Source organism: Apaloderma vittatum, unplaced genomic scaffold (assembly GCF_000703405.1).
Source record: "Apaloderma vittatum isolate BGI_N311 unplaced genomic scaffold, ASM70340v1 scaffold8530, whole genome shotgun sequence".
NCBI classification, from domain to species: Eukaryota; Metazoa; Chordata; class Aves; order Trogoniformes; family Trogonidae; genus Apaloderma; species Apaloderma vittatum.
The window spans coordinates 15782-42186 of NW_009692809.1; the positions used below are offsets into that span (position 1 = coordinate 15782).

Consider the following 26405-nt stretch of genomic DNA (forward strand, 5'->3'; position numbering starts at 1 on the left):
TATGGAATATTTTACATTCTTGACCCTGAGGTTTCCTGCACTACTGGGAGAGCTGAAGTATTTGAAAACTGGAGTGTTTCTGCCATTATAAAAGAGCATTATGGTATCATTATGAAAAGGAAAACCCAAACATAATTAATTGTTGCTGACTAACTGAAGATTACCACAGAGCACCACATTTGTTTATTTTGCTTTGTATATTTTGCTGTCAAGGTGACGTGCTTACAGGACTTCTTTGGTGATGATGATGTCTTCATTGCATGTGGGCCTGAGAAATACCGGTATGCTCAGGATGACTTCGTGTTGGATCACAGCGGTAAGACTCTACAACTTAAACCCACTGAAATAGCTTCATTAACAGCTCTTACCCTGCCCCCCTTCACCACCTCCCTGTTCCATGCTCAAGATTTGTGTGGTTTAGAAAAATATATATGGGAATATATTTCCCTATGGATAAAAACGGTGTTCTAAATCATTGTCTGTTAAAATGCAATAGTAAACCTGATCTATTTTCTTGGAAAACACACCCTGTTCCTAAAATAAGCAGCACTGAATTTCAAAAGGTTTGGGCATGGATCTAATGGGTATAAAATCTGTTCAAAAAGCTCACTTTCAATATCTGTGACCGTAGGATGATTTTCATACTGCTGTTTTCATGAGATTTTTTTTTTTTTTTTTAAATTTCCTATGTGACTATGTTCATTTCAGGCCTTGAATTGTCCTGCTAGACCATGTTCACATTCCAGTGGTGTCTGCTGTAGGCCAAATATTGAGTGTGTTTATACAGTGTTGGGTGGGGAAGGAGATGAGACAAACTGAGACTTGGTGCCCATGCTGTCTGCCATTGCCAGATCATGACTTTAGCTTGTTTATGAAAGTTGTTTTTTCTGTAAAGAGAAAATTTATAATATAATTTCAAGGAAAAAACTCTCTTCTCTACCAGACAGTTTTGGAATTGTCTTGGCATATCAAATCACATGTATGTGTTGTTTTTTTTCTCCATATTCTTAGAGTCATAGAGTGGTTTCAGTTGGAAGGGACCATTTAATGTCATCTAGTCCAATGCCCCTGCGATAAGCAGGGACATCTTCAGAGCCCTGTCCAACCTGACCTTGAATGTTTCCCAAGATGGGACATCTGCAGCCTCTCTGGGCAACCTGTTCCCAGTGTTTCACCACCCACATCATAAAAAATTCCTTCCTTATATCTAATCAGTTTTTATTTTGAAACCATTATCCCTTGTCCTATCGCAACAAACTGTATTAGACATGTTTTTCTGTCTATATTGTTTCAGCTGTAGAGTCACTTTGATTTTCTTTCATGAAAAAATTAATCTACATTAAAGAAAACTTCCCCTGGCAAGAATCATCAGATTATTTGAGGAGAGCTTCAGGTTGTGAATAAGAGGGATTTTTTTTTTTTTTTTTTTGCCTTGCTCTCGGGTAACTGAAAGGAAAAGCACTCACTGTTTTTCTGATTTTCACAAGTGCCTTAATTCCATTACAAAATCTTCAGTCTTATCAGAAAGTATAGGTATTTATCTAACCACTGGCCCATACATTTGGATGGGTGGAAGATTCAGCTGGCTCCCATTCTGTTGTTATTGCCAGCACGCTTCTTTTCCAGACTTGCCTGATTAGGCTGATTCAGCTGGTGTGGAGGTGACAAGAAGGGTATTTTATAACATAGTTTTAGACTAGCTAAGATACTGGTTTATTCCTACGAAGAAATGGAAGAGCATGGTTGTATTAACTCACACTGCAAATCCCAGTCTGGGCAAAATCATAATTTCTCTTGCAGATTTTAAGGCTGTAAACTTGCTTTTCCCTTTATACTGTGCACAGATTAGTTGGGCTCATTTCCTTTCTGAGTACCCAATGATGGAGGGTTTTTTCCTCCTCTTTTCAGCTTTGGTAGTCCCTGCTGCTTCTAATAACTCTGGAGGTCTTAATGGAGAAAAGCAGGTCAGGTGCAGAGTGGAACATGACTTGACTGGCAGGCCATGCAGCTTTACGTGCTATGTTCGATGATGACCTGGCATCATAAGGATGGCATCGACACTGTAGTGATGAATAACAGGGACAAAATTAGGTGGGAAATCTGTATGATTCCATTGGGAGTGGATTGAGGCAGATGCTGACTGCAGGAATTAAAATGCTTCCAAAATGTCAATGCATGTATACCTATTGATTCCTTACCCATTTAGGTTGTTCTTTGTTTAATGATATACAGCTGATGGCAAATGGCAGTAATCTGTTGTCTCAGCCTTTTGGAAACATTAGGCATTTTTCACCTCTAAAAACTGGTCACAACATGAGTTTCTTGCAAAAGGTGGTAAGCGGGGCTTGCTGTGTACTTGACCTATAGGAAGCTGACATTACAGCATGCAGGATTTACTGAATTACCAGAACCTTGGCACCAGCTGACTTCTCTTTCAGCTGTGTGTAGGTACAATCTTGAATTACAGTAATAATCCAGCTTCAAGACTCAAAGAAATATTACCTATAGAGTGTTGCATACAGTGTTTGAGTAGCTATGGTATGTAGGTTAAAGCTCTGAGATGCTCTTATAAATCAGTTTCGTTCAGTTGGGCAACTAACGATCATTTTCTGGATAATAAGCAGCAACAGTAGTGTTTGGAGGAAGCCTGTACATTGAACTGCTGTCAAAACTATCTGCTTGCTTTGTAGAATGCCGTGTTATGAAGTCATCTTATTCCCGATCATCTGGCATGAGGTATACTGGGTCCAAAAGTCCAGGACCTTCACGTCGAAGCAAATCACCTGCCTCAGGTACTACTTCTAGGAAAGAGCCAAAATTCACCTAAGTTTGAATTTGTTTAACGGGGTGAAAAAACTCTTGACTCTGTTGAAATACAAGTGCCATACTTTGTTTCCTGAGGGATTATTTTTTTCAATTCGTCTAGTAAATTTAATACTAATGTATAATAAAATTTGTATTTTTTTTTGAATCCTGAGAAGAAATGCTATTTCTATCTTTTAACACACACACACACACACACACACACACACACACACACACAGTTTCAGTTTATGAATAGTGGAATAATTTGTGCTAATAATACACTAGGGATATGTTTTCAGCATGGCACTTGATTTTCTTCGGGTTTATTGTCTGCAGGGTGGTTATGTGTTTAAATTCATGATCACTGAACTAGACTATACCCTTAAGTGTTTTGAATTTGAAAGGTTTCTCCTATATGAACTATTGTCAGAAATACAGGATTTTGCTATTTCAAGTAATTTTAGGAGATGTTCTAGGATGTTATTGCCCGTTAACAGTAAAATACTTTTTCTTCTTCTCAGGCTTCCTGCAATTTCAAAGAAAGGTTCATATTGTGTTTTTAACCAGCAGTTTGGCTGAACACCATACATTCCAAACATTGAGTCTTTCATGCGAATAAATAGAGACTTTTTTTTCATTTTATTTTTACCTCTACTTTAATGTCTAAGAACAATAAAAAATAATTATTTTTTTCCCTCAGACCTAGAATAGCCTTGAAATCAAACCATTGAAAATGTGAATGTATGATACTCTGTTTTGAATGTGTAAACTTCTGTGTATGTATTCAAAACTGCAATATGTTCGATATTGATTTTTGTTTTCTTAATTCATGCTGGTTAAAGTTATTTTATGTCTTTGGGTTCTTTCAAGGGAGATATTTATCATCTGTTTATAAAGGTTGAATATTTAACTGGAAAGTTTCAAAGAACGATCACAGTAATGACAAAGAAAAGTGTACCATGAAGGGCAAATTTCTCAACTGATCTACTTTTCACACACTCCTGTTTACTCCAGTGAGATTGCATGGGATATCTATCAACTGTGAATTCTATGCAAAATGTTTAGAAATCAGTGCTGCCATTTCCTTTCTTATTTCTCCTTGGACACCACTTTGTTTTGGTTAAATTGAAAATTTTATCTAAGTGTCTGGTATTTATCCTTCTGTTTACTTGCCGTTTTTTCTCATGTAATCTTTACTTATTTTTATTTACCCTTCTTCCTTTTGTGCATGTTCAGAGCTGTTTAATAACTTCTTTCCTTAATGTCTTTTTCCTTTGTGTCAAATATATGAGTACAGTAAAGAGGGGTGGCCACTACTCCAGTGCTTACTCTTCAGCAAAATCCCCAGGTGAGCCATTATTATTATGGCTGTGTATCACTAGTGTGTCACCTCCCTCCCCATTTACCTGTATTCTTTTCACTGTATTTGTGAATATTTTCAAGCTTAAAACCCACGTTCTGCATTCAGTGAACCAGAGAGAAAATGAGTGTATGTTTTTTGGAAGTAGATTGAGTGAAATAATGATGCTTTATAGTTGTTGGAAATCTGCTGCTGATGTCAAATTTAAATTTGTAAAGGTATAATTTGACTACAGGTAGAGGAGCATTCTGAGGAGCAATGCATTTGTGTTACTAATTTGTATTACTTGTACATGTGTATTCTAAAGCATATTACAATAGTAAATTTTAGCCAGTGCAAAAAGACAGAGGTAAGAGTTGCTGAAAAAAGCAATGCAAAAAGATGTCATAGTTTTTACTTTTATTTTTTGTGTTATTTCAGCCCAAGTTCTAGAACACCAAGAAACCTCTCTGAACCTTCAGTTCAAAGCAAAAGTATCTCTAAAACAAGTAACATGCATTTTGATTAGCAAATAAGTTGAGACTTTGAACTACACAAGAAATTAACAATTTAGAAAGTATTCATAGGTTTTTCAGTTTCCAGCATTCCAATATGCTAAAGAGCTGTAGCCTAGTATGTGCTAAAAGTTAAAGAACATCAGACAAGATTTTTTTTAGCCTGTATATTCAGGCTGCTATATACGTTGAAAGAAGCCTCAAACTTACCGTTAGAAAATAGGTAAGAAAGGTAAGTTTTGCATACACGATATGATCATCGAAGCAAGAGCAGTGGACGAATTTGTGCCAAAAACCAGTACAGATTGCTCGTGTGGTGGTTTTTGTGAGTAAACCAAAAAAGCAACTACTGCCGTCTGAAATAGCAGTGTTGTGTTTTAATCCCAGCCAGCAGCTATGCACCACGCAGCTGCTTACTCCCTCCCTCTGCCAGCAGGATGGGGGAAGAGAATTGGAAGGCTTAAAGTGAGAAAACTTGGGGATTGAGATAAGAGCATTTTAATAGTCAAAATAAAATATAATACTAGTAGCAAAAATAGTGCTTAAAAGTCACCTTCAGCAGTCAGAGGGTAGTAGGTTAATAGAACTAGAGAAAAATAAATCCAATAGCTCTCCTTAAGAAGTGATGCATAACCCATGACAGACCTCTGAATGTGTAAAGGATATATGCAGGTATAACTGTTATTCATTTGAAGCTAAGTTTCTATTTACCAGGGTTACTTTTTTTTCCTTCTGAAAAATTAATTCTGCACCACTAATCAGCTATAAAACCTTTTTACCTCTAAAATTTCTGCTTAGTATTTTCCTAGAGGAAATGATGTCACATCATTTAATGTTGCATCATATTTGTGTATGATAAGCTATCTGTGCTATTCTGTCTGCATAGTGAAATTCATCAATTCATGTTTTTCAGAACAATGCAAGGACTGAACTAAGTTATATTCAAATCACCACAGATAGAAAACATGTTGTATCAGGTGTCTCTGGAAAACTGGACTTAAAATGAATGAACTCTTGAAGTCAAGAGGGAGGATATTGCTTGTTTTTACAGACACTTGAGCTTCTTGGAAGTTCAGAAATAACTTACTAGCTTTTACGTTGTTTTTTTCCCCCTAAAACAATATTTTTCTGAACTACTGCTTAAGGTCTTTATCATCCAAACGGCTCGTACCTCTTGTTTGTTTTTCTTGGTAAAACAAATGAAACAACTTGCTTTCATTCTACCTAGAAAGTTGATCCAAAAAGGAGAGATAGAGAATCAAATGTCTTTATTAACCCTTTCTCCATTTTTTTATTGTGCAGTATCATAATAAATTATAGAATTTTAAAAGGCTATGGCTATTATTTGCTCAAAGCTCTTGCAGTGGCAAAAGGCAAAGTAAGCCTTTAAATCTCTAGAATGACTGTGCAATAGTTGTGTCTCTTCTTGATCCCATATCTAGCCACATGAGTTTTAGGGGTACAGTCACATGGCATGCAAGCATATAATTTAACTCCTAAATATGAAGAGTCTGTTTTGGTTTTGTATTCAGACATGTGTGATAACTTGTCAGAGAAGTATGTTATATTTAACAGCTTGTTAGGGTTTTTTTTACTTCTATTCATGTTTTCTTTTGTTCGTTTGATTTTATTGCTTTGGCCAGTTAATGGAACCCCAAGCAGTCAATTATCCACCCCAAAATCTACAAAGTCCTCCAGTTCTTCACCAACAAGCCCAGGCAGCTTTCGTGGACTTAAGGTAAGTGCAAGAACCATCAAACCCACTAAATTTCATTATTCATTGAATGATGTATTTCAGTAATGCTGTAGAAGGGAAAAAAAAAAAAAAAAAAAAAAAAACCACCAGTTATAGTTCTATAGGGTAGCCTTGCTACTGTGATTTTTGAGTTGAAGGGGAGGAGAGATCTGAAGTAAGATTATTTTTATTTTGTATTTTGTCTTTGGTTGGTAGGATGGAAGTCTCAGCTTAAGAAAGACAAAAGGTGATGGTGACTTGAATATGCCCATTTGCCCTCCAAATTTTCCATTGTTTCATGGCCTGCAGAAGCCCTCCCCCCCAAGAAATTTATATTCCCTCAGGCTATATAAATGTAATATCCTCTTTTTGGATACCTTATAGTCTTGTAGCATTGCCCAAAGGTTTTCACCCATGGCATGCCATTTCACCCCTTAATGCAGTCTCCTGCTGGAAAGCATGTGAGGGGTTCCTTTGGAAGCAGATTTTTCTCTGTGTTGCACCACAGAATTCTCTTTCTCTCTCGGCTTGGTAGCGTTTACGAGGCTGCTCTGTGCCTTTTGCTCAGTGAAATAAAAGGAGCAGTTTGGAGCACAGTTGAGCATCTCATTGCTTCATTTGTGTGCAGCTGTCCTTTCAAGGAGAATTTTCTTATGAAATCGTCGATCCTAGCCTTTCTGGAAGGACGCTGGGTGGTTTGCCCTGATTATTCTGATCAAGTAATAGCTTCCAAAACAACAGTTGTGAAGAGGCTGCATAATTCTGTGGTAAACTGTTTTTTCAATTAAGAGACTAGCTAAAGGACGTGATTTGAATAGTATTTAGTCTTGGGGTTTGATGTGCTAATTGTTACCAAGTCTTTGTCTGTTTTGCAAGGAGTGTGGCACTGGTTTCTAACAGGATTCTGTGATAATTCTGAGAAAATATTCTTATCTATTTGCTTAATTCTAATATATTTTATTGAGGCAGTTTAGTGTTGATGTTTGCCTTTATGTTATTGAGCTGTACCATACCATAGCTTCTCTTTGTGCAAAGCAAAGATTGGCCTTTTCCACATAAAACATTTCCAAGAGCAATAATAGTTCTGACACTGAAAATTAGAACTGTGCATCTTAAAATTTGTCTGGATAGCTCTGCCATAGAATGTTATACTAGAGGACACCAAAATCATTGGACTTGAGGCCCTCAGATGGACTGCACTATGTTTAATAAATGCGCTTTTGTCTTTAATGAAATTACAAGTTTAGAAACTAGATAATTTGCTTTGTTCTCTTCCCACGCTGTCCTGTCTGCTTTTAGCAGATTAAAGCTCCATTAAGAGAGAGATAATTCTGATAGTAACAAGCAATTTTCAGTAAAAGTGGACATGTCTTCTTTCCCCTTCAGTGTCAATTTCACTGAAGCAGGCTGTTGTACTTTTTAATTTCAGAATTTAATTGATGCTGGATACTAACGGGTCTCTGTGTCAAATAAGTCATCCCTATATGACCAAAAAATCCCAGCAAAACCAAATTCATTGTCTCAGACCTAACATGTTACTGAAGTAGCGAGTAGCTCTTTTATCTCATTAGGATGCATCTGTTCAGTAGGAAGATCCCACCAGCTGTGCTCTTGAGACTAAAGATAGGGAAAGTTATGTGGCGGATCTCAGGATAAATTCCAAAAGGACCAAGTGTATTGTGTAGTGACCCTTGTTTCTTAATTATTTTCTAGTGATAATGCCTGTTTTGGTGAAATATCAACACAAAACCAGTGCCAGGGAGGCATGGTCTTACGCAAAACCAGTTGCTTTTAAGAAAACCCTTATTATTTTTGCAGGACTGATCTTGTCAGTCTGATGAAGACAACAAGAGAAATTTTATTATTTTGAGTTTACTGCTTTTCCCCATTGTTAAATAATTCCTTGTTGCTAAGACTGCATCACTGTGCAGACAAGTAGTCTGGCTTCCTGCACTTGTCTAAAGAAGGTGCCATGACTACAGCTGAATGAAAAGGTAGATATAAATACCATGGCAGACAGTAAAAGGATAAAGTATATTTCCAAGTTTTCTGGCTTTGGAAAGGCAATATTTTGTCTGATTTGTTGTGTAGAAATAATGTATGTTTATTTTTATAGAGCACCGCTTAATAATTGTTTTTTTATGAGCTTGGGGCAGCAGGAAAAGGGAACAAGTCGATGCTGATGTTTCTGTTTCCTGCAAAGAGCAGACGATGGGAGCAGCTGCACATGAACTGCTCTTTTAAAAACTGTGTTGTTTGGAAAGCCAGAGCAAACCAAAATATTTTACTATAGCTTAGAACCTGGCTAAGCTTTTTGAAGTTTTATGATTAACATAGAGCTTAAGTGATAATGCTAGTCATCAGGGCAGCAAACTTGCAAACTGTACTGATTGCAACAGGAAATTTATCTCAGTCTCAGACATTGAGTCCTATGTCATATTCTCCAAATACTGTTTTTCCTTTGAAGTGAAGACTCTTCAGTCCCCAAGGATTCCTTCTTCTTCACAACACTTTAGAAGCAGAAGTGGTATGCCAGGCATGGAAAACTCCTTGCAGGAAACACTCCTCCTGAACAGCTTATCTTTAAAAAGAAGGGCTTTCCTTCTGTCCTTTTTAGCTCTTCCTACCGGAGTGCCCTTGTGCTATTAATTGTTCAGTACATACTTACTGTAAGCCAGTTTGCTGTCCATCATCCTAGTCTTGCAGAAGTGTTTTTTAAAAAAAAATTGCACTGGAATCTGAGATTGTATTGAAGTAAGGAATTTCTGGTTATGGCTTAATAACACTACAGATTTTTCCCACCACTCCAAATAAATGTTTTTATTCCAGAAAGTAACAAATATGGATGCCATGCACCCAATTGCATGCTAATATGTGTTCTTAGTAAAGCTGTTTCTTTTTAATATCACAATTATAATCCTTAACTAAGCATTTCACTTTGCAGAGAGGTCGTTTCAAGGTCGAGATTTAGATATAAAAGTTTAAAAGTGTAGGCATGAATTAAATGACAATACAATATTCTTTTTTGCACAAATAGGCTGAGTCTCTTATTTTTCTGTTAGTCTTTCCATAGAGATTAAAAGTAGTGCATGAATTAAGAAACAATGGTAATAGCACATTAGGAGGCACGGGACACCTGACTGAGGGGAGTCCTTTTGCAGTTCTGTAATAATTGAAAGGTTTGACCTTTTCCTTTGGTTCTAAGTGTGCATTTATAGATACCCAGATATGCAGTGCTTTTAGGGGTACTTTGACTCTTATCTCTTCCAGCACACACTTTGCTGGAGACTAGATGAAATATGAGATTTTAGGAAGTGATATCATGATTTTGTTATGCTTGCTTGGATGTGTTTTATTGTCTCCTTTTGAGATGAAATACCACAAAGTCTTGTCATCTTTTAAAAAAGAAAATAAAATTGTACAAATAAAGAAGCTTTGCAGCTGCGGCCTTTCTTAGACTCCCAGTTGTGGTAAATAGCCATGTGTTTGTCTCAGTATTACTTTTTCGATTGATTGATCAAATGACCAAAGTGAAAGGGCATTAAAACCTGATCCAGCAAATAGCTTAAGTACTTGCTTAACTTTAAGCTGTTGAGTAGTCCCTTTTACTTCACTGAGGATGTTAATGTACTTAAAGCTAAACATGTGCTTAAGTGATTTGAAGGATTAGTGACTATCTTCATCAAGGTTTTAATCTCTTCAGTTTTGTACACATGTGCTGCTTTTAGCAGTTACCTGTTAAGAATATTTACGTGCAATTATCCAACCTAGTGACACGTGTGCAATAGCAGTCCTTAGAGGAATTCCTTAACTACTGCCTCTGAATTCACAGTTCGTCATCCTTCTTGCTCATACGGTGGGTGAGAGTTGGCTAATGTGTGCTGGTAGGGGAACTGAGGTCTTAAGTCCATTCACTGGTGCCATCAGTTTGCTTAAATGCTTTACGTGATGTGATGCAACTCAATCTCTTTAGAAAAAGGGTAGGTCTTTATGTGACTGTTGAGTGCTTCCACAGCAGTGCAACAAAATGTTTGACATTAATGGTAGCAAAAATCACTACATTCTATTTGGCTGTTGCATAGTTACAAGTAGCTTCTTGGTATAGTTGAGTTACTAGCAGCATTTAAGTATTAGTTAGGAGTACTATGTTTACTTTTTTTTTTAGGTATATGGTAACATTTTTGACTTGAAAGCTTTTTAAAAATCTTTGCTACTGGAACAGTAGATGTAGCTTGATTAAACTAACTGTCAAGCTGTTACTTTTTCATTCCTAAATCACTGGCTTATGCTCTGATCCAGATTTTAGGGGAATCTTGGGCCATTGGGCCAGTCCCTCCCTGCTTATTATGTCACCTTACATTTGCATACTCAGTTCATGCTCTTGGACTCTATGATGGTTTAAATGCTTTTCTGGGTTTTGTTTGTTTGTTTCTTTTTTAATGTGCTTTCAATTTCTTATTAACCTAGAAGTAGAAAGCCAGTATCTGGCAGGATGCAGGTCTTTGGCACACCGGATACTTCAGATAATAAAAATAAAAACTTAAAATTTTACAGTACAAAGTGTAAAATAGAATTTTTAATGGATTGTATATTGGTGGGAGTGAAAGGAAGACTGCTAAATACCTGTTCTTTAGTTATTATATTGAGATGTAATAAGCACATTGGGTACTAAAGTAGGTGTGTTAAGCTTATGGATGTGACAGATCTAATGTGAGTGTTTCTCAAAAAAATCATGTCATATTGATAAACCTGGTGACTTAAGTCACAGTCAGTCTACATAAAATAATATAAAATATGGAGAAATGTGTTCAGATGTTTTTGTGAACCTGGAAAAATGGTTATTCCACAGAAAATAGATCAGCATGTGAAGAAAACTAATTGGGCAGAGTTTTTTCCAGCTCAGTACCTTTTGTAACTGTTTTACAGCATCTGTAAAATAATACACAACTAGTTTTGAGAACTGTGTGTTCACCAAGATATTCTCATATCTCTAACAACTATGTTGTATGTGCGTTTAGCTTTGGATTTGCTATTGATACACAAATTACCTTCAGGGAGGCAACTTGAGGGAAGTAAAAGCAATAGTTACTATATTCTGTATTGCATAATGTTTAAATGCAGCAGAAGTGACTGTCAGCCTAGGATGGTTTTGGCCAGTAGTATTCACATTCAGAGGCAATTATTTTTTTTGAGGGCTCAATAGCCATGGCTGCTCTTAATTACTCTGTAAGCTTTTAAAAACAAAGAATCAAATTCTGCCTCAGATCTGAGATTTCTAGGATATACATGTATAGGTGAGAGGGTGAATTTAAGACCTGTGTACCTTGAAGTTACCATGTGTTAGGGGTACAGTACTGGAGGACAGCAGTAGTGCTCTGTGGACTAGAATACGGGAGGAGGAATTGTGGCAAAATGTGTTGTGATAGTAGATGCCATCCATGTTCACTAGCATAGTATCAAAGCAACATACATCCTTTTCACTTCTCGCTACTTCAAGAATGGCCCATAAGCAGTCAAGTCTGCTTGCACATGCAAAATCTTTACCTCACCTTCAAGTTACCTGCAGCTGTTGGGTTACCAGCTGTACAATATATTCTAAATAATGCATACCAGTGGGTACTTAAATGATTAGAAAACTAGTAATAATTCACTTTATTCCATGTCACTTATTGTCAATTCCTACCTCCTCCCCACCTCTTCTGACTAGTCAAGCACCTTGCAGACACCTCAAGAGTTTATTTCTACTGTGCTCTGACAGGGGAAAGACTAATCTGCTTTTGCTGCTGAGAACCTACAGCACCCAAATAACAGGCAGTTTCTGATGTAGAGCAAGTTCAGCCTTCTGTCTAGAGCCATGAGGCAAATTAATGGTAGAGTTAAGATTAAACCTACTGGTTTAGGTTCTGAGCTAGCACCAAAGCCACAAGAGCAACATTAGATATAATTTTTTCCTTTTTGTATTCCTTTTAGCTTTATTCCCTGTTGCTGTTTATTTCCTTGTAAATAGTGTGGAAAGAAGGAATGTGCTCAGTCATGCTCTGACCTGATTACAGGGATAAAGGAAGTTGGAAATGTGGCCTAGAAATTCCCATGTATTGTCAAATCACTGAAAACTCCAAATAGATTACTAATATTTTTGGCTAATGACTAATACTTTGCAGTATAACTATTCTGTTATCTCCCCTTCATGCTTGAAGAAAATGTGACTGAATGGTTTAGAGTCTGACTCATGATTTTGCACAAATGTCGTTTAACCCAAATACTGATATTTGTTCCTGATACTTTTTAAATAAATAGATAACTCAGCAGCATTAACGTAGCCTGTTTTTAAGTTATTAGCAAGGAGCACAGTAGTAGCTGACTGGTTGCTGTTTGATGTTAGTTCTATGCCGTATACTAGTAAACATGATTGTTTTAGAGGCTTTGTAAAATTAAGTTGTACAGCTTCTTGTTACTGTACCCTTAGCTGATTTGACAGCTTAGCTGCCACTAGAAACTTAAGCATTCATTAGCATTTCATGAGCCTTTAGACAATATCCCTATCTGTCAGTTCAGTTCTTTCATTGACAATAGTCTTAATGATTTAAAATATTCAGCAGTGTAACCAGACAATGTCAGCTAAAATGGAAAATGCAGCATTTGCATTCCTGGTGTCATGCAAAGCCATTTCAACAGACACTGAGCTTAAGGCAGAGAAGCATTTTAATCCGTTATGTGGTGAGTGATGAGAACTACTATAATAGCCCATGAAGAAAACAAGATATAGAACTCCACAGAACAGCAAGAAACGCTACATAGAGAAGGGGAAATATCTAAATTATATTTCAACTTCATAGAGCATCCGTATACTTAACTGGAATGGAAGAACTTATAAAACAGTGGTACATAGAACACATCCAGTAACTTTTACTATTCGTGGCATTCATTCATATGCCTCTACCACTTTTTAAAATAAAAAACATTTGTCATATATGTCCCTGGGCAGTATGACAGGCTGAGTGCAAGTGGAATTGTAAAGGTTCAGATCAAGTACCAATTAAGTTGTTAGTGCAGCAAAAAGTAGTTTTCTTCAACCTTCAGAATAAACTGATATTTTTTAGATTAGATATTTGTTTTCTACACACTGTCACTATTACTAAAACTGTCTCTGTGTCTGGATTTGTATCAGACATCTGACTTGAAATGCTTGTAGATGTCATAAATCTTCACATCCATAGTAACCTAAAATATAGCCTGCTAGATTACCCTGCAAATTTGTCGTAGGTGTACCCAGCCACCTATGCCAAAAGTGTCTTAAAATGAAAACTGGTAGGGCCATGCAAGCAGTTCTGCATTACCTTCCTGGTATGCTTCACTGCTAATCGAACGAGAACATATGTTGACAGAGTTCAGTTAGGGAAACCTCAGACAGTGCTGGTTAGGAAGAGGTGTTTTAGACTACAGCACAAGAACCACGTGCTTGCTGCACTGGCCACCAAAGAGTTGCCCGGAGGTGGCTGTCTGGCTTACATGAAAATGTACACAGAGTATATTGTAATGGTCTTGTGTAGAATGAGGAGGGAACATCGCCTCCACACATGCTGGCTTTGTAGTGTTTGGGTGGAACTTGGTGCATTTTCTTTGCTGTTTACTGGAATCTGTTCAACTACTTATCTAAACAGGAGTATCAGAGCTGAATCTTAAATTAATGCAAGCGACAACAATGTAGTGATCAACACTGAGAAAGCAAGAATAAAAATGAGAAGGGAGTAGAAAAGTAAAGTGACTCTGTATAGGTGGTTTTACCTTGAGTTTGTTTGTGGGGTTTTTTTTAACTTTGCTGGGTCTTTTATCTGGCTCCTTCTTGTTATCACTTTACCGTCAGAAGTACTAATTCTTTATGCATTTCTGTAGATCTCTCCACATGGTGGATCTTCGTCCAATGTGAATGGTGTTCCTGAATCACTCCATTGCCAGAGTCCTGAAGGTAAGACACCAATAATTGCTAACAATCCTTGCAAAACTTTTGTTGCAGTGACAGTTGAATTAGCAGTTTTAAATGGTTTTTGATGACTCCAAGTCATGTTTTGTTCCAAGATGTCTGATACCTTGTCGAAAAACTTATCTTGGAAAAAAATGTTAGTGCGTTTTCTACGTCAAGGCAGTAAAGCTAGGAAACATATTTTATTTTAATTTTTCTCACTTGGTAACGTATTAGTGGACCCTGCTCTGCAGTAGTTACTATTAGGAATTTGAGTGATTTTAAACATGCTCTGCAGAGTAGAAGTAAAAATGCGTTTGTGGCTGGATTGGAACTGGAGCCTTCTTCAAAGCAGCACATTGTACTTCAGGTAGAACCGCTTGCCCACCAACTAAATTCAGCTGAACTTAACCTTTCATTCCTTATATATTTTAAGCAATGTTGATTGGGATGAGGGGGTTATTATTTTGAAACTTCCTTTTTGAAGTCTTTTTTAAAATTTAAAAGTACTGAAATAAGCAGCTATCAAACTTATTTGCATTTTGGATGTTTCAGCAGCAGCTAAAGAGAACTTGAAGGAAATGAGCAGATAAAACTTTTGCTTCCTTTACATATGTTGTAGATGAGTGTTATTTGCATTTTTGCAAAAAAAGATACTTCAAAAAAAGTGGTTTGAGTTCGAAAATATTTAGATTTAGGATTTCTGACTGCATTCATTACTTTCAGAATACGTCCACACAAAAACACAGTGTTATTTGGTTTGTGTTCTAAAAAGTCAGACACCTCTTAATTAGTCTTGTTCTTTCTTACATTTGAGATAAAAACAAGGGAATAGGCTGTGAAGAAAACAGCTTGTTCATAAGTTTTGCTTTGTGTTTGTGACTGTTTTGTGTCTGTGGTTACCCACTGGGGATATATTACATCCTGCTGACACTTCTCTTCAGCTTGCATTATTGACCTTACTTTTTTTCAGGTCTGAATGGAAACAAGTGCTTAGGGTCATCTACCATTCTTGAGAAGTATAAAGTGGGGAAGGTGATCGGTGATGGCAATTTTGCTGTTGTAAAGGAGTGCGTAGAACGGTAAGCAGGGCAACTGTTCAGTACTGCTGTTTGTTTTACTGAATAAAGCCCCCGACATTAGTATAATTTCATAGAAAATGTAATGAGATGAAAGTAAAGACCAGTTGCAAAAATATGCCTACACTTAAGCAGAACTAGGCATAGCAGAACACCCAGACCTTCCTATGTATTATTCCAGCAAAGGGATACAAGCAGAAGAACATGGCTTTTTACCCAAAGGAGATTTCACCTTCCTGCACCTGGGTCGGGCAGTCCTCAGTATCAGTACAGACTGGGGGATGATGCAGACAGCAGCCCTGGGGAGAAGGACTTTGGGGATACTGGTGGACAAGAAGTTAGACGTGAGCCAACAATGCGCGCTTGCAGCCCCGAAGGCCAATCGCATCCTGGGCTGCATCAGAAGAAGCACGGCCAGCAGGTTGAGAGAGGTGTCTCTGCCCCTCTGCTCTGGTGGGACCTCTCCTGGAGTACTGTGTTCAGCTCTGGAGCTCTCAAAGGAGGAAGGAAATGGACCTGTTGGAGCAAGTCCAGAGGAGGCCACAGAGATGATCAGAGGGCTGGAACACCTCTCGTACAAGGACAGGCTGAGAGAGTTGAGGCTGTTCAGCCTGGAGAAGAGAAGGCTTCAGGAAGACCTTACAGCAGCCTTCCAGTACCTGAGTGGGACCTACGGGAAAGCTGGAGGGGGACTGCTTATCAGGGAGTGTAGCAGTAGGACAAGGCGTAATGGTTTTAAACTGGAGCAGGGTAGATCTAGGAAGAAGTTCTTCGTTATGAAGGTGTGAGAACAGGCACAGGTTGCCCAGAGAGTTGGTGGAGGCTCCATCCCTAGAAACATTCAAGGTCAGGCTGAGTGTAGCTCTGTGCAACTGGATCTAATTAAAGATGTCCCTGCTCACTGCAGGGGACTTGGACTAGATGACCTTTAAAGGTCCCTTCCAGCCCAACACATTCTATGATTCTGTGATTCTAATGGCAGCTCTTAAGGAAACCCCACAAATCTTCTTCAAGAAATCCCCTCACACAACAGACTGTTGTGGATAGCAGGAAATTGTATGTGGCATCTCCACAGTCTTTGAGAGACACACCTTCTGCCTCAGCAGTTCTGCTGCTATAGTATCCCTACTGCCTGCTGCTTAAGTGATTTTTCACAGCTTTCAGTATACTCTGGGCAAAGTATTCGTAAAGGCATGCAGTTTGTGGCTATTAGCCTGTGCTACTGACTCCCTTGTGCTTGCTTCTTCTGTGAGGTACTGCAGTGAGTAGCTGGAGACTTTTCAAATCAACCCTTCTATATTCTTGTGCCTCATTTTCCATGGGGTAGACAGGATACCTTTACAGACCTGTGCTGTGTTACGGCTCTTTCTCTGCAAGCTTTGTGTCACGCTTCGCTGCTAGTGCAAACGTAACAGATGATTTGACTGTCACTTTTTCAGTGTATGTTTTAGAATCACCTTCTGCTATCTTCATCAGACACAGTTATGTCAGCTTCTTAAATATTATGAGGCATCTCCAGCTTGTACACAAATACTGGGCAAATTCAGCCAATGTCTAAAACCCATAAAGTTATAGAAACAGTTTCTATTATTTGATCCTCATCTGCTGGTTTTATTTAAGCCTGACCTTAGTTCTGGAGATGGTAATTTATTTTTCCTGTTGTGCTCCATGAGGAGTTCCCTCTTCTGCCAGGCTGATCTTCTGCCCTGCTTGCTTGATTTATGACACAGTGGGATAGCCTGCTCCTGTGCTTCTAAAAAGTGGTTCTTAAAGACTGACCAGCAATCATGGACTCAAAAGCAGATTCCTAGGGTACTCTGGTAAATAGCTCTGTGAATAGCTTAAAGATTTTTTTTCTTGAAAGCCAGCATAACAACTCTGCTTTTTAAATTTTAAAGTCAACCATTTTGTGATTACTCTGGCCAAGACAGACACCTACCATCGCGTGCCCCACAAGTCCCCTCTTCACAAATAGCAAGTCTTGGGGGGCATCTTTCCTAGTTGGCTCACTGAATACCTGTAGCAAGAAGGTATCTCCTACAAACTCCAAGAATTTCCAAGACCTGCTTGTCAAAGTAGTGTGATATTCGCAGTTGATGTCTGGGAAGTTGAAAACTCCCATAAGGACAAGGACTACTGATCCAGAAATTTATCCTAACTGCCTATAGAATAACTCATCAGTGCTAACATCCTGGCTGGGTGATCGGTAGTAGACACCCACTACAACATCTCTTGCTTTCCATCCTCCTCACCCAGAGGCTCTCAACTACATCACCACTAACTAAGGGCTGTACAACCAAACTGCTCCTTTACATGTCGTGTGACACCTCCACCTTGCCTGCCCTGCCTGTTCCTCTTGAACAGCTTGTGGCTCTCCGTCCTAGCACTCCAGCTGTAGAGTCATAGAATGGTTTGGGTTGGAAGGGACCTTAAAGATCATCTAGTTCCAACTGAGACCCCTTCCACTAGATCATGTTGCTCAAAGCCTCATCCAGCCTGGCCTTGAAGACTTCCAGGGATGAGGTATCTACAGTTCCCCTGTTCCAGTGTCTTACCACCCTCGTAGTGAAGAACTTCCTAATGCCTAATCTAAATTTACCCTGCTCTAGTTTAAAACCATTGCCGCTACATGCCCTTGTAAACGGTCCCTCCCCAGCTTTTTTGTAGGCGCCACTGAGGTACTGGAAGGCTGCTGTAAGGTTTCACTGGAGCCTTCTCCAGACTGAACAGTCCCGACTCTCTTAGCCTGTCCTCTTAGGAGAGTCCATGAAGTATTACTAATACCAATGACAGCGTGGTTCTGAGAGCTGAGCAACACTTCCTATTTGTTTCTCATACTGTGTGTGTCAGTGTGCAAGTGTTTCAGATGTGCTCCTGAGCCCTCCGTGCTCCCGGGACCAATGTAACTGTTCCCGCTGGTGTTGCCACCCTTGGGCAATGCCATACTGACCCTTGGCCTTCCTACTGCCTTTCTCTTGGTGGCAAAATCCCCCATCAGTTCCAGTTTAAAGCACTCTCCATCAGCCCCACCAGCTTTACTACTAAAGATGCATTTTCCACATCACAATAGGTGGATCCTGTCAAGGCCAGCGTACCTTGATTTTTAAAAGCTCTTCCATGATCTAAACCCCCAAAGTTTTGCTGCAGGCACCAAACGAATGATGCTTCATAGTGTTTTTCCATGCTCCCCAAAATTGGCTGCATATAATTGTTATCCACAGAGTGAACAACATTCATGAAAGATAGCGGGTTAAGAGCATAAGATTTATTGTTTTCAGGAATATTAACTGTGCATTTTGGAAATCATTTAAGTTCCATGGAAAATGAGACAGGGCTGGTAAGTCACCTGGGTTTCAAAACATGATCTGTATACCACCTTTCAATTATTTGGGGAAAAAAAAAAGGCAAAATTAGACTTAACAATCTAGTTTTGCATATGATCCCATCTTAGTATTTAGTGAAGCATTATTACATGAATTTTATATAAAGTATATATACCACAATAGTTGCTAATAATAGCAATGAGAGAGGAAATGACGACTATAAATGCTTGTCTTTTAATTCCTGTTAATTATTATGCTTAGTTTCTAATAATGTTGTGCTTAGAAGCCTTAGTCGTGGAGCCAGGATCCTACTATACCAGCTGTTCTACAGAAGAGTAAGATGGTCTCTTTTCAAAAGGTGGCCTATATGTCTGTATATAAAGACATGAGTCAACAGATGGACACTGACAGCTAGACAGAATATCAGAAACCTGTTAGACAATACTGGTGTATGGTAGGCAGTGGTATTAGTGCACAAATTATGGATGATATCCAGGGGGTTTTTTTAGGTGCTATAGTGAAGGACATTTGCAAGAAGGATCTGAAGTTGGCTGATGAATTGGCATTGTGAATGTTAGCTCCTCTTTCTGCACAGCAAAGTGCCAAAGGTTTACCAGGTGGGTTTTGCGGATCAGTTGTTGGCAAGCTTTCAGATAATGCACTTAATTTAGTATAACGCACAAATTGTGCTTCTGAATTACACACTGCATTCATAATAGATCTTACGTCAGGTCTATCGTATAAGAAGATGGCATTTCACTGATACCATTTAGATAACACTTTTATCTAAAGACCAGATCAGGTTGTAACTATGACAACCTGACAGATACAGCTGCACTTTTGGAGCCGAGATTTTTCTACTGCATTTTTTCAGTAATGGATAAATTGAATGCGAGACATTAATCCAGCTCCTTTTTTGTAAGGCACTAGTTGTACCTAATGCCAAAAGCATAGTGAAAATTAACTTGGAAGTTTAAAAACATGCCTGACATCTGCTTTTTTGTAACTGCCTCCAGTGTTTTTTACCAAACGTGCCAGTGGCCTTCAGATGCACGCTGGAGTCTGTAGCTATTGACACAACCCAAAATAGTAGCAACAAGGTCTTATGGCATTTTCTTGTGATTTTTAATTAATTGTTAATGTAAGTAGTAATTATTATATGTTTAAAGAAAGATAATTTATTTGTCTTACTTTTTACTTTCGTTTTCTCCCTTTCTGGAGAAACAGGGATTTTTATTGCTTAAAGAGACAAAAGGCAAACAAGAGCTCCTTTCTGTGAGAGTATTTGCTGAAAACAGTAATCCTTTTTACTTCATATATAACTGCCCTCTTAATGTCATAGGACTTGAGATGAGTGCTATAGAATTCCACAGAATACTTAAAAAAAGAAAGATTGAAATATAGCAGATGAAAATTAATGCTTAATTCTGTGGGTTTGTAGACTAGTTTGTAATGAACTATGAGATTTTAGCTCTGCTGAATCCTATTGGAATTTTTCCACTAGGGTATCAATATTTCTTCTGCTCACTTACACATAAATGTGCATTATTTTATCTTTAAAGCCTACCAGTTGAACAAAGTGAAGTGGAAGGTTCAAGACAAATTTTGGATATTGCATTAAAGAAATAACAGAGAATTGTGCCAGGTCACAGAAGAAAAAATTGCAACTGGAACCCAGGATTAATAGACAAAGTGAGCGAGGTTGTGGTAGTCAGGGAAACAGCAGGCACCAGCACTGCTGAGGAAACAAAAAAAAAAAACCAACCCAACAAAATCAAGCCCATTCTGTGAATTTTCTGTCAGCAACATCCATGGGTCAATGCAGTCTGTTATGATGATGTATATTCTTACAGATAATGCCACAATTTGACCAGTTTCTGATTTTTTTTCTTGCTAGATCCACAGGAAAGGAGTTTGCACTGAAGATCATAGACAAGGCTAAATGCTGTGGAAAGGTAGCGTACGACAGTTTGCATGTATAAGAGAAATAGCAGAAAAAGCACTAGCAGCTGCTCATTAGTCATAAATGGTGGGTGTGTTTGGGTTTCTGACTGCTTTCAGAATATCTATTTAACAGGATGATAATGTATCCAAAAAGTGAATAATAAAAGTAGAAAATGTTAGTCTACTAGATAACAGACTAAAACCCAAACAATTTGTCGACTGTTTTATTGGACTAACAAAGAAAATGCTAATATGTGTCCAAAATAAATTAGAAAGAATTTTATCTGTAAAATGTGAGAGAGGAAATTTGGAGCTACATGTATATTTATATAATTCCTGTCCCTCTCTGCCACTTATTTTTTATCTTTTTATGGATATACATGCTCTTTTTATATACAGACCATGGATTTGGAAAGAAATTTTTGCAGCCATTTCTTTCTATTAATGTAGTTTCACCATCCTGTATAACAAAGATCTCTTAGCAAAAGACGTCCTTAAACTGTCTTTTTAATTCAGGCTCAAAAAAGAAATAAATGCAAAATTATCTCTTCAGCAGAACTGCATATTACATAATTGAAATAAATAGCTGAGTGTGTCAGACCTCTTCTTCACCTTCCTCCCAAGTACAGAGATCTTAAAGAAAAAACCCCAACCTAGAGGCAAGAACGTAGACTAAATGTTGAAATAGATAACAAATAAAACACCCGTAGTTTCATTGCCTTGCAATACCTTAAAAACAAAGTGCTCTTGAGGAACTTATGAATCATAGTGTAAGGTTAGGTAAAAGAACACTGAGGGCACAGTATTAATTATCTATCAAATTTTGGAATAAAGCCTCTTAGAGAAGGAGATACGACATTCTTTCCAGGCTGACTGAAAAGATGGAATTTTTGAAGCAAACACCTCATTTTTATGTAAATGGTTGCACAGGAATGATTCTGGAGGTAACTTTGCAAACAAGTCAGGGTTTTAATTCAAAGGTGCATGTTCTGTCAGTTACTTAGAGTAACTGCTTTAAAGTTTAATTCAGAGCTCCAAACACCGAATGTGACCTTGTGGGAAGATGTAGCAAGTCTGTGTGTGGTCAGGAGCTGTCTTACTGCCGTACACTAATGCATTGCCTGCTGTGATGGCTTGCTTTAAGTAGAGGTCCTCAAACAGAAATCTTTTATCTATGCAGATTTTAAATTGTGTATTACATGCTAGGAGATGAGTGCTCCTGCCTCCCCGTCACTCTAGGGTTATTGAAGGGGGGATTTAGAAGGGAGTCTTAAAAATGTATAAGCACAAGAGAAAGTGCTAGAATTGCCTTTTGGAGATTAAAATACTGCCTTTTCGTCAGCTGAGGGAAGAGCGACCCAGCGTGTTTGGCTGCAAAAGAAAACTTCTGGGTGATGTGTACAGCTTGCAACTTTAGATGGCTTTTAACCTGAGTCAGCTGCTTAGGTATCATAAATTGTAGCAGACAATCCATTTCATACAGTAGTGTTTAAACATATTTTCTATTTATTGTTCTCACTGCTTTTAAACAAAGAAATTAAAAAATATCAACCCATGGATACATACTCGTCTGGTTTGAAAGGCCCTGTGTCTGTATAGCTATGGATGAGTACATTCAAGCAGAGCCTGACTGTTGTTATGACGATCTTTTCACCTGGTAGGTAAGAAATGTCCAGGAAGAACTCCAACAAAGAAAATAATTAAATTTTGCTACAGCTTATTCCCTCCTCACTTTGTTTCACATGCTGTCGTAAGTCCTGCATTAAAAACACCCATCTGGCCCAAGTATGCATGACTTGTATGTTGCTCACTGCTCTCTAGCAGTTTATTTTGGATGTCAGAAAACTTGAACCCAATTGACCTACCTATTTTCTGCAAGAATCTTAAATGTTAATCGTACAATAATTTCTCTGTAAATAAACTGTTAATGTAGACTGAAATATATGCTGCACTATCTAGGAGAATGTTATTATAATTTAGAGAATTATTATTTTTTTACATGAAAAATATAGAAAAAACAGTGAGGTGCTTGAAAATAACTAACTACATGTTCAGCATTTTGAGAACAGGTACAGAAAAAGTAGCTCAACAACATTTTGGAGACTTTAAAAATAAAAATTATTATTTTAAATAAACTTTACTTATGCCTGAGGTTTGTTTAAAGCAATTAACAATTTAGTCAAGTGAAACAATGAAAGCACAAGTAGAGCTATTGCACTTTAGTCATAATTAATGGATGTAATTAATTTACTATGTTACGTGTTCGTTAGGGAGAAAAAGCTATAATAAGATTCTAGTTTTGCTTGGACTCTTAATGCTAGTTTTGAATTTACAGGCTTCGATCCATAAGGCTTAATATGCTGTGGCTGTTCACTTCTGTCTATTGATGAGATTCAGCATTGTGTTTAACAAAATTGCTTCATGTTTTTTTTGTGTTTGTTTTGTTGTGTGTTTTTTTTTTTTTTCTCCAGAGCACTTTGCTTGGAGCAGACTTATGTTTGTTCAGAATGACAATTGATGCTCTTGCAAACTGAATTTCAAAGGTGTGACTGTTTAGCCCATTTATGCCGCACCCGTACTCTCACAAAATGAGATGCGCAGATGGCATGTGGTTACCGAGTTACATAGCCACATAAAGCTTTGGCAAAACCACAATGCATCCGTAAATAACCCCGGAAATAGAAGGTGAAGTAGCGTAAGATCTTCAATCACTGCCTACGCACAGTGGATCACATCTCCTTCTAGTGCTCTGCTCACAAATGCATGAAGTGCATGCTACTAATCGGTGCATTAAACATGAATAAGTTCCAAGTCCAGTGACATGATTTGTTATCTGCCAAAGTTTAAGGAAAGCAGTGTTTTATGCAAGCATTGTTAACTTATTTTGCAGCAAACCTAAATATCTGTGTTCCTGTATTTATGAAGGAAAATGCAAAACATGAACGGGGCATGTAATTATCTTTGCTTTCCGGTGTTAACCATGTGCAAAGATGTTCTAGAAAGCAAAATGTTCTGAAACTAATTTATTCTTGAAACCCATTACTTCCTTGGAAGTATGGGGAAAGGAAAATTAAACCCAGTCTGTGTGCTGTTAAACTGTTGGAGCCACAATAACTTAACTGAGGTGTTACGTATTTTGCAGATTGTAAATCTGAACATACGTATAAAATTAACTGAAATCCATAACCAAAGTACTTATAGTATTTTTCCTGTATATAACCCACAACTTTAAAAAAAAAAAAATAAAGTCCTTGAACATAAATCCTAGGTAATCTGTCCTCAAGTAACCTATGCTAAATGAGAGGTGGAGGCTGGAGAGGATCAAGAACATTGCAGGTTACAGTGATCCAGCTCACGGTCAGGGGTTTCTGAACTTAATTTCACCTCATAATACCCACATAATAATATAATCTGCACTTCCTGAATTGCTGTCCTGTTTTGGGGTCTTTTTTCAGAGACTTCTTGCTGGTTATGTTGTTTTTAATACGGTGTTTTCAATTAAATTTGGTCAATGATGAAGTACAGTTAGGCTAAAATACAAGTTAAAGTCCAGCATCTGACTATAACCCTCTGCTATATAAATTAAAGAGCAAACCAGGTGCTCACTGATCAGTGGTCAGCTCATCAAAGGAAAAGTGAATTGGCAATTTCATGTCTATTCAGATAAACTTCCATCCTCTTTTCTGAACAGGAACACCTGATCGAAAATGAAGTGTCTATTCTGCGGCGAGTGAAGCATCCAAATATCATTATGCTTATAGAGGAAATGGACACCCCAGCAGAACTCTATCTGGTGATGGAGCTGGTCAAGGTAAGACTAAGGAAACTTGTTTTTTTTCCCAAATTCTCTGGGTTGGTGTGAAATCTGAGAAGAATCTAGTAACATTAAGATGTAGGGAGACATAATGAGGTAAGATTTCAGTGGCAACCTCCATTTTTAATTAGGCAAATGTTCTTGTCTATCAATTAATGGAATTTATGTCTCTTCAGTTGTAATTTCACTACACAAATTTGGGGTAATTTTGTGGTGTGTGTAGTCTAGAGAGAAGTGGGTAGCGTTTTTTATATCATGTTTACAATATATGGGGGTAATAGTGATATGTATTTATTGACAGAACACCTACATTTTTAATAATTTGCATTAAAGAAACAAACTCTTTTTAATGATTTGTCTTAGTAAACAATAGATACAACAAATAGTTTAAACTATTTTAAACTAGTTTAAACTACTTTATGTTCCAGCAGAATTAAAACTCAGAAAAAAAGACGTTTTTCTTATATCAAACATTTATTCACCGTATTTCCAATTCATCAGAAAACATACGCTGCTTTCATACCTGTACAGAGAAAACCAAACAAAAAAATCTTGACTTTGCTGTCACCTTCTGAACCAAATACACAAGTTGTGTCATGTTTTAGTTACGCACTCTCGCCTGTTTTCTGTACATAAACAGCAACACTGCACATCAACTTGATTGGCATATCAGATACAAATAATATGTATCATCGTCATCACTTGTTATTTCTATCTGAAGCATTGTTAGATTCAAGAGTCCCATCCAGAATGGCTGCCAGCCTGGCAAACATCTAAAGTCTGTAGTTGTTGAATTTATAATTTCTGTAGCCTACCCATTTCTCTTCCTTTCTAGAAGTTATTTTTACATAGTAGAGACTTTTTTTAGTTTTAAGACACTGGTGGATTTTTTATATATTTTAATACACCACTATCTTGGCCTATATTTCCTGAATTGCTGCTTCTCTTCCACATATACTGAAATGCTTGGAATGCCACCTCCAGCCCAGACAGATCGCTCCTACAGATGTATCCCAGGGAACCATCATAGAGACACCTACGTAAAATTTGTTGCAATGACTGGAAATGGCACCAGTAACTTGCTTACATGTTATGTATTTCAGAAGGAATAGGGCATCCCTAATCAGAAACTGCACAAGCGGCACTTTCAGAAGAAGTCACCTGTAGGTTCTGCGCTTTGGTGCATCATAGAATCATTTAGGTTGGAAAAGATCATGTTGTTTGTCCTCTTCAGCTATATTTATCTGATATTTCTGCAATATCTACAGAAATTCCAAATTGCATCTCATGACAATTGCTGAATATTTGTTATGTTAAGCTTTTTATTATTGGGCTAATTTATATTACTTGAGGCTTTACTCAAATCAGGGCTGGTTTGTGCTATGTAAAGATATTTTATTGATGTGATGAAGAAAAGGGCAACTATATGCCTGTACTTGGGGGTGATACAAATGAGTGATCAAAGATCAGCAGAATGAAGTGGAGACAGAGAAGAGCTGTGATTTGCCCAAACTCAGACACCAGAAGAACTGTTTAACAGGCATTTGGGCATGCCTTTTGCAAAGGAAGATTTTGTGTGGCATTTTTTATGAAATAGCATCTTAATTATTGTTCCTGCAGTGATCTCTTATCTTTTCATTACTTTAGGGAGGAGATTTATTTGATGCTATCACTTCTTCTACGAAATACACAGAGCGAGATGGGAGTGCAATGGTCTACAACCTAGCCAGTGCGCTCAGGTACCTTCATAGTCTCAGCATTGTGCACAGAGACATCAAGCCAGAAAATCTCCTGGTACGTCCCATTTATTTCCTAATATTTTCTCTTACTTTGTTCTCATTAATGCAAATTCTTGTATATAAAGGTCAAGGAGCTCAACAAAGAACAGCAG

General features: G+C 37.7%; 1 protein-coding gene across 1 annotated transcript in view; it reads left to right on the top strand.

Annotated features, from left to right (window-relative positions):
* Window positions 1–213: 213 nt before the first annotated feature.
* The window catches only part of DCLK2 (doublecortin-like kinase 2), a gene marked incomplete at its 5' end in the record, with an annotated part of 38691 nt that continues 12499 nt past the window's right edge, over window positions 214–26405 (top strand). The window contains 9 exons of the mRNA XM_009869268.1: window positions 214–316; window positions 2691–2792; window positions 4103–4153; window positions 6303–6397; window positions 14288–14360; window positions 15328–15436; window positions 20654–20711; window positions 24392–24511; window positions 26162–26308. Of these exons, the coding sequence (XP_009867570.1) occupies window positions 214–316; window positions 2691–2792; window positions 4103–4153; window positions 6303–6397; window positions 14288–14360; window positions 15328–15436; window positions 20654–20711; window positions 24392–24511; window positions 26162–26308 (858 nt within the window). The remainder of the gene's footprint in view (window positions 317–2690; window positions 2793–4102; window positions 4154–6302; window positions 6398–14287; window positions 14361–15327; window positions 15437–20653; window positions 20712–24391; window positions 24512–26161; window positions 26309–26405) is intronic.